Source organism: Salmo trutta, chromosome 20 (genome assembly GCF_901001165.1).
Source record: "Salmo trutta chromosome 20, fSalTru1.1, whole genome shotgun sequence".
Classification (NCBI taxonomy): Eukaryota; Metazoa; Chordata; class Actinopteri; order Salmoniformes; family Salmonidae; genus Salmo; species Salmo trutta.
Genome location: NC_042976.1, coordinates 20,285,941 through 20,294,763, shown reverse-complemented (window position 1 = coordinate 20,294,763; position 8,823 = coordinate 20,285,941). Strand labels below are relative to the sequence as shown.

Here is an 8,823-nt window from a genome sequence, read left to right as displayed (position 1 = left end):
TACACTGTAATGAAGCCATCAGATTCAGACTTTAAACACACAGTATGTTGTCTGAATAAGATCAAATGCGACATATTATGTCACCACTAAGTAATGTAGAATGAACCTGACAGCTATGAAATTTCAAATGACTGAGGTCGTTTAGTCTTGATTTATGGCACAGAGATAATGTCAGCGTTTCACTGTGACCAGTAGATGGCAGTGTTGTATCTTAAATGCCTCATGCTTACAGCTCAATGGCTAGAATTTTGAAGGACAGGCTTAGTAAAGTGTAGTGTATTACTGTGTATTTCATTTTGTAAATCTAATTGCAAAAATATACTTATAATAAAATTGCTTATAATAAGAAAATCAGATGGCACAATTCTCTTGTTTTTTTTTTAATTTACGGTTAGCCAGGGGCACACTACAACACGCAGACATCATTTAGAAACAAAGCATTTGTGTTCAGTCAGTCCACAAGATCAGAGGCAGTAGGGATGACCAGGGATGTTCTCTTGATAAGTGAGGACATTGGACCACTTTCCTGTCCTGCTAAGCATTGAAAATGTACTTTTGGGTGTCATGGAAAATGTATGTAGTAAAAAGTACATTATCTTGTTTAGGAATGTAGTGAAGTAAAAGTAGTCCAAAATATAAATCGTAAAGTACAGATACCTAAAAGTACTTTTTTACTTTCTGCTTAAGTAGTACTTTAAAGTATTTATATTTAAGTACTTTACACCACTGTCTAATCGGGAGTAGGACCTATTGCCTACAATAGAACATCACACATTCAAGTGTTTGAACTTCTAACGCGGCTGCATGGGATTTGTCATATATAAAGTTGCTTGGTTTCATTGCACCCAATGGCAGTGTAGGGCGATAAGGTAACACAAGGAGCCACTTGTGGATTTCACAGCTCTTATCGCAGTTCCACTGCCATAACAACCTCTATGCAGGTGTCGACCAAAGCTAATCTGATTTAATCGAGCCCTAGAACTTTCAGATGGAGTTTTTTCCTCTGTTTGCATGGATGTTGTTATATGTTTGGATCCTGTTGTGTCATTCACTCAGAATCAGTCAGTTGCCATACCCACTCATTACTTTGGGACCCAAGAGGCTGTATGTGTGCGTGTAACATTTCACGTTTGTCATTAACAAACATGTTTCTATATTTCAACCAATTCTTTGAATTACTTTTGAAAATATGTGGCTCTCAGAGTATGTAAATATAATTATATTAGGTAATATGCAGTCCACAAGAAACAGATAACTGATCATTTAGAACAACACTTCTATATGTTATGATTGTGCTACCATAATCGTTCCATTAACTCAAGTGATCTTAAATTCACCAATGTGAAAAGTAACACTTTTGGAGACCATAGTGGTTGTTTACAAATTTTGTTTCTGGCCGAGTGGCCGAGGCCGCTCTTCCCCACAGATCAAAAAAACAAACATTTGCATTGTTTTTCAACTTATCATAAAAAAATATCATTAATAAACACTTGTATATTGAAGAACCCTACATTTTTCTCTTTTTCTTATTTTCCCATTTTTTTTCCAAAATGTATTCAAATTTTTCTTCAACTTCTTTCTTCCTTATTCCCCGCTTAACATACTATTGTTCCCCAACTTTGGCACTTGCTACGCCAGTATAGTGGGTTTGATTCCCGGGAACACAGATACTTAAATTGTTTGCGCAAATGACTAAGTCCCTATGGTTAAAAGGGTCTGCTAAAAAAATGGCTTATACTATATAATTAGAGTGTACTACTTATGGCCCTATATAGGGACTACTGTACTTGCACTACTTATGGGTCCTGGTCAAAAGTTTGCAAGCAGACTGATGGTAAAAGGACAAGAGGAGGGTAGGGTATAGTAGCTCATTGATGGGGCTCCCGAGTGGCTCAGCGGTCTAAGGCACTACATCTCAGTGTTATAGGCATCACTACAGACCCTGGTTTGATTCCAGGCTATATCAAAACCGACTGTGATTGGGAGTCCTATAGGGCGGTGCACAACTAGCCCAGCGTCGTCCGGGTTAGGGTTTGGCCGGGGTAGGCTGTCATTGTAAATAAGAATTTGTTCTTAACTGGCTTGCCTAGCTAAATAAATGTTAAATAAAAAAATGATATACACTACATGACCTAAAGTATGTGGACACCTGCTCATTGAACATCTCATTCCAAAATCATTGGCATTAATATGGAGTTGGTCCCCCCCCTTTTTTTTACTCAATCTAGCCTCATACCATCATATCATTGCCTTGGTTCCAAGATACTGTATCTGCGTATTCAAACACCTCTGTGTAAGGGAAGATTGACGCCACAAATGTGTTGTCACGGAAAAATACTGTTAAACTTGTTAAAACAGTCTAAGTGTATATTTTGCATTTGTGAAAATATTTTGATGTGATATGAAAGTAGAGGGCTTTACGTTTCTAAAACCATACCGCAATTGAAAATCGACTCCCAATTTACCTTTAAACAGAACATGGAAGGTCCTTGGACTATAAGGAGTTACGTTAGGCTCCTTTAGTCCATTATTGGGCTAGAGTAGGGGTTAAGGTTAGGGCTGAAGGTAGGGACGTCTCAATGATACCTGATAGCACTAACCGTTTGACCACACATCCCCAAACAATTTGCAAGACAGCATGTTTCTCAAATGGCTCTGAAAAAAAATGACCTTCGCAGCAGCAACACAGCACGGCCTGTACACATACACACTTTCATGTACAAAACTTTGTTTTAATCTAAAGAAGAATAAGGGGGTGGATTTATGTCAATACCATAGAGAATGATATAAGCCTCTAGTGGCCAATATACCATTTATCCGATCAAATAACATTTTATTTGTCACATGCCCCGAATACAACAGGTGTAGACCATACCGTAAAATGCTTACTTTCAAACCCTTAAAACCAACAATGCAGTTAAGAAAATAGGGTTAAGAAAATATTTTCTAAATAAACTAAAGTAAAAAATTTAATAAAAACATTTAAGCATGAGCCATTGAGGGCTTCCACCATGCTTTTGCTATTTTAAAGTAGTCAAAGTTGTCAACTAAGTAGTCAACTGGGTGGGGATTCCTATGGGTTGTAGCCTCAATGGCATTGCCCATGCGGTCACAGACGCTATAATGGCACAGATATACATATGAGTCCTATTTCTATCTCTGTGGTTTATACCTTTTACATCACTACTAATTAGGCTGCCCTGGGAAACATGGACAGAAAGTATGATTTCTACTCAGTCACCTGCAGAATGTCTCCAATTAAGATCCAGTAATAACGTTTAGTATCTTCAAGCATCCTCATATCTAAGCTAATCATGCAGGGCATGCGTTACATTGTAATATGTGATGTACATACCGCAAAATACTTTGCTGTTTGATTTGTTGTCTTCCAAATAGCACCAGACCAGTGAGTCTCTGTGATTTAGCGTTTACGTGTATGTCCGCTCTTTTTGGGCCTTAATGCTTTCCGTAGCAATACTTGCGGAAAAGGATAAGGGAGAAAATGGCTACAGAGACAATCGACAACGATTTAGCAGTGGAGCTAAGCCCTAATTCTAGAGAAGAGGTAGCTAAGAAGTTTGTACCCATATATAAGAACTCGAACATCCCACAAAGGAATACAACAATATTAGTTAGTAGTTCTTCTAAGTTTTAAAAACATTTGATATGCTACTTACAGCGGGCCTTTTCTACTGCCGGCTAGCCAGGCTAGTAAAGTTAGCTAGCTTGCTGCACTTCTCACATGGAAAAAAGCGGCACACATGGAGGAGAGCGCCTTTGCAGCTAACGCTATAGAGTAGAAGCAAGGTGTTAACTGCCGTTTCGATGTATCTAGGTACTAGCTAGATGGCTAGATAGTTCGTTTGTCAGTGAAGTTTTGATGTGCTAATGTCGGATCAAATAAAATCGTTAGCATCAGCTATTTGGATAGCTAACGTCACGTCATATCAACGTTAGCTGACCAAGTTAGCTAGCTACGCCACATCAAATATGATAACAGAAAGTAGGGACGCTGGATTGCAACAGGCTAGCTGACAATATGTATTTTAGTCAATATCTTGCTAAACGTGGTCAGTGTTGATAGGCAATGTGTCGCTCGCAAATGTGCATTCTGTGCACATTGGCAGAGAAACATGGCAGTGTCTACCTCAAATTGTATTTGTCACATGCGCCGTGTAGACTTTACAGTGAAATGCATACTTACAAGCCCTTAACCAACAATGCAGTTGTAAGAAAATACAAAAAAAGAGAAGAATAACAAATAATTAAAGAGCAGCAGTCAATACAACCTGCTGACTGGCGTCTCCTCCATGTAAGACTTTCATAGTCAGATTCCCAGCAGCTTGCTGAAGATGTTTAACCTTAGATCACAGTTTGTCCTGGAATCTTGGAGAATAATCAAAACGTGTAATTTCATGAAGCATTTCATTTCTGCAGAGGAAGGCATACAGCAGCTAAGTGTAGCCTCGGGTTGTGGCTTTTAGAACTACCCTTTTCTTAACCTCCCTACTGTATCCAGCACCCATGACCTCATAACTAACAACTGCAGCAAAATTTGGCTTCATTCAGGTTTGTTATAACCTGTGCATGTGTTTATAGAACCTCTCCACTTCAGCCTCTGATTTCAGTTTCCTTCCAGCAGTGGTAGCCAGTGCCCAGTGGCCTACGACATGATCTCAGTAATCATATTGGTGCCTGCTCCTGTGTATTTAATGTCTCTGCGCTAGGTGTTTGTTGTTCACGGAGGAGCTTGCATTATTTGTTTCCAGGCCCTTTGCTTTCATACACCATAACATCAAGCTTCAGTTCAGATAGCCATCCTTCCAAGTAGGCTAAACCAGCTATGTGTCCTTTGTTCCTCCTCCAGCCTCCCAGGACCAGTGGCATGGATCAGCCCCGGAGGAGTAGGAGTGGCAGCAGGAGCCCGTCCGAGGAAGGAGAGCGGGAGAACAATGTGGCACAGCAGAAGAGCAATGGTGAGTGGAAAAGAAGAAAGTCCTTTGTTTCTGACCATTTTGAGCCTGTAATCGAACCCACAAATGCTGATGCTCCAGATACTCAACTAGTATAAAGAAGGCCAGTTTGATTGCTTCTTTAATCAGAACAACTGTTTTCAGCTGTGCTAACATAATTGCAAAAAAGGTTTTCTAATGATTAATTGGATTAGCTAACACAATGTGCCACTGGAACACAGGAGTGATGATTGCTGATAATGGGCCTCTCTACGCCTATGTAGGTATTTCAATTAAAATTCAGCCGTTTCCAGCTACAATAGTCATTTACAACATTAACAATGTCTACACTGTATTTGTGATCATTTTGATGTTATTTTAATGGACAAAAATTTGCTTTTCTTTAAAAAACAAGGACATTTCTAAGTGACCCCAACCTTTATAAACGGTAGTGTATGTAATTATGTACTAACCAAAAAAGTGTTAAACAAATCAACATATATTTGATATTCTTCAAAGTAGCCACCCTTTGCCTTGATGACAGCTTTGAACACTCTTGGCATTCTCTCAACCAGCTTCACCTGGAATGCTTTTCCAACAGTCTTGAAGGAGTTCCCACATATGTTGAGCACTTGTTGGCTGCTTTTCCTTCACTCTGTGGTTCAGCTCATCCCAACCCATCTCAATTGGGTTGAGGTCAGGTGATTGTGGAGGCCAGGTCATCTGATGCAGCACTCCATTACTCTCCTTCTTGGTCAAATAGCCCTTACACAGCCTGGAGGTGTGTTGGGTCATTGTCCTGTTGAAAAGCAAATGATAGTCCCACTAAGCGCAAACCCTTTGGGATGGCGTATCGCTGCAGAATGTGGTAGCCATGCTGGTTAAGTGTGCCTTGAATTCTAAATAAATCACAATGTCACCAGCAAAGCACCATCACCTCCATGCTTCACGGTGGGAACCACACATGCAGAGATCATCCTTTCACCTACTCTGCGTCTCACAAAGACACGGCGAGTTGGAACCAAAAATCTCATATTTGGACTAGAGGTCGACCGATTAATCGGAATGGCCGATTAATTAGGGCCGATTTCACGTTTTCATAACAATCGGTAATCGGTATTTTTGGCCACCGATTTGCAGATTTTTTTTTTTTACACCTTTATTTAACTAGGCAAGTCAGATTAAGAGCACATTCTTATTTTCAATGACGGCCTAGGAACGGGGGTTAACTGCCTTGTTCAGGGGGGATTCGGGGATTCGTTTTTGCAACCTTCCGGTTACTAGTCCAACGCTCTAACCACCTGCCTTACATTGCACTCCACGAGGAGCCTGCATGGCAGACTGACTACCTGTTACGCGAGGGCAGCAAGATGCCAAGGTAAGTTGCTAGCTAGCATTAAACTTACCTTAACATAATCACTAGTTAACTACACATGGTTGATGATATTACTAGTTTATCTAACGTGTCCTGCGTTGCATATAATCGATGTGGTGCCTGTTAATTTCTCATCGAATCACAGCCTATTTCGACAAACGGATGATGATGTAACAAGCGCATTTGTGAAAAAAGCACTGTCGTTGCACCAATGTACCTAACCGTAAACATCAATGCCTTTCTTTAAAATCAATACACAAGTATATATTTGTAAACCTGCATATTTAGTTAATATTGCCTGCTAACATGAATTTGTGTCACTTCTCTAGCGTTCCGTGCAAGCAGTCAGGGTATATACAGCAGTTTGGGCCGCCTGGGTCATTGCGGACTGTGTGAAGTCCATTTATTCCTAACAAAGGCCCTAATTAATTTGCCAGAATTGTACATAATTATGACATAACATTGAAGGTTGTGCAATGTAACAGGAATATTTAGACTTAGGGATTCCACCCGTTAGATAAAATACGGAACGGTTCCGTATTTCACTGAAATAATAAACGTTATGTTTTCGAAATGATAGTTTCCGGATTCGACCATATTAATGACCAAAGGCTCGTATTTCTGTGTGTTATGTTATAATTAACCTCTCTTGGGGAGGTGGGACGCTAGCCACGGTTCACACTATTCAACAGCCAGTGAAAAATCAGAGCGCCAAATTCAAAACCACAAAAAGTCATAATTCAAAGTTCTCAAACATATGACTATTTTACACCAATTTAAAGATACACGTCTCCTTAATGTAACCACATTGTCCGATTTCAAAAAGGCTTTACGGCGAAAGCATAAAGTTAGATTATGTTAGGACAGGGACAACACAAGAAAAACCACACAGCCATTTTCCTAGCAAGGACAGATGTCACAAAAACCAGATAACCAGCTAAAAGTGTGCACTAACCTTTGACGATCTTCATCAGATGACACTCCTAGGACATCATGTTACACAATACATGCATTTTCTGTTCGATCAAGTTGATATTTATATCCAAAAACAGCATTTTACATTGGCGCGTGATGTTCAGAAAATATTTTGCCTCCAATACTTGCCGGTGAATTAGCACTACAATTTACAAAAATACTCATCATAAACGTTGATAAAATATCAAACTGTTGAATTGTAGATGAACATCTCCTTTATGCAACCGCTGTGACAGATTTCAAAAAAGCTTCACGGGGAAAGCACACTTTGCAATAATCTGAGTACTGCGCTCAGAAAAAGACATCAAGCGATACAGATACCCGCCATTTTGGAGTCATCTAAAATCATAAATAGCATTAGAAATATTCACTTACCTTTGATGATCTTCATCAGAAGGCACTTCCAGGAATCCCAGGTCCACAATAAATGTTGTTTTATTCGATAAAGTCCATAATTTATGTCCAAATACCTCCTTGTTGTTTGCGCGTTCAGTAATCTACTCCAAGTGTAGGAAGCGCGGCCAAAATGTCACGACGAAAAGTCAAAAAAAGTTATATTTACGTTCGTTCAAACATGTCAAATGTTGTATAGCATCAATCTTTAGGGCCTTTTTAACTTAGAACTTCAATAATATTCCAACCGAACGATTCCAATGTCTTGAAAAATGTTTTGGAACACAGCTACCTCTTCACGTGAACGTGCCCCAATGAACTCATGTGCTTTCCTGAGTCAACAACTTCTAACTTCCTTTGTTCGCTCTCTGTTCACCATAGACGCCTCAAATAACTTTCTAAAGACTGTTGACATCTAGTGGAAGCCTTAGGAAATGCAAAATGAACCCTAAGTCACTGTGTGTTAGATAGGCAATAACTTGAAAAGACTACAAGAACCAGATTTCCCACTTCCTGGTTGGATTTTTCTCAGGTTTTTACCTGCCATATGAGTTCTGTTATACTCACAGACATCATTCAAACAGTTTTAGAAACTTCTGTGTTTTCTATCCAAATCTACTAATAATATGCATATTCTAGTTCCTGGGCCCGAGTAGTAGGCCGTTTAATTTGGGTATGTTTTTCATCTGGCCATGAAAATACTGCCCCCTACCCAAGAGAGGTTAAGTCTATGATTTGATAGAGCAGTCTGACTGAGCGATGGTAGGCAGCAGCAGGCTTGTAAGCATTCATTCAAACAGCACCTTTGTGCGTTTTGCCTGCAGCTCTTCGCAATTCTTCAAGCATTGCGCTGTTTGACTTCAAGCCTATCAACTCCCAAGATTAGGCTGGTGTAACCGATGTGAAATGGCTAGCTAGTTAGCGGGTGCGCGCTAATAGCGTTTCAATTGTCACTCACTCTGAGACTTGGAGTAGTTGTTCCCCTTGCTCTACATGGGTAACGCTGCTTCGAGGGTGGCTGTTGTCGGTGTGTTCCTGGTTCGAGCCCAGGTAGGAGCGAGGAGAGGGACGGAAGCTTTACTGTTACACTGGCAATACTAAAGTGCCTATAAGAACATCCAATAGTCA

The 8,823-nt window shown here is 40.0% G+C and overlaps 1 protein-coding gene across 1 annotated transcript in view; it reads left to right on the top strand.

Moving 5' to 3' along the window:
- Positions 1 to 3,455: 3,455 nt before the first annotated feature.
- cwc22 (CWC22 spliceosome associated protein homolog) overlaps positions 3,456 to 8,823 on the top strand; it is a 64,837-nt gene continuing 59,469 nt past the window's right edge. Inside the window, exons 1-2 of the mRNA XM_029702509.1 lie at positions 3,456 to 3,565; positions 4,868 to 4,976. Coding sequence (XP_029558369.1) covers positions 3,503 to 3,565; positions 4,868 to 4,976 — 172 coding nt within the window. The 5' untranslated portion in view covers positions 3,456 to 3,502. The remainder of the gene's footprint in view (positions 3,566 to 4,867; positions 4,977 to 8,823) is intronic.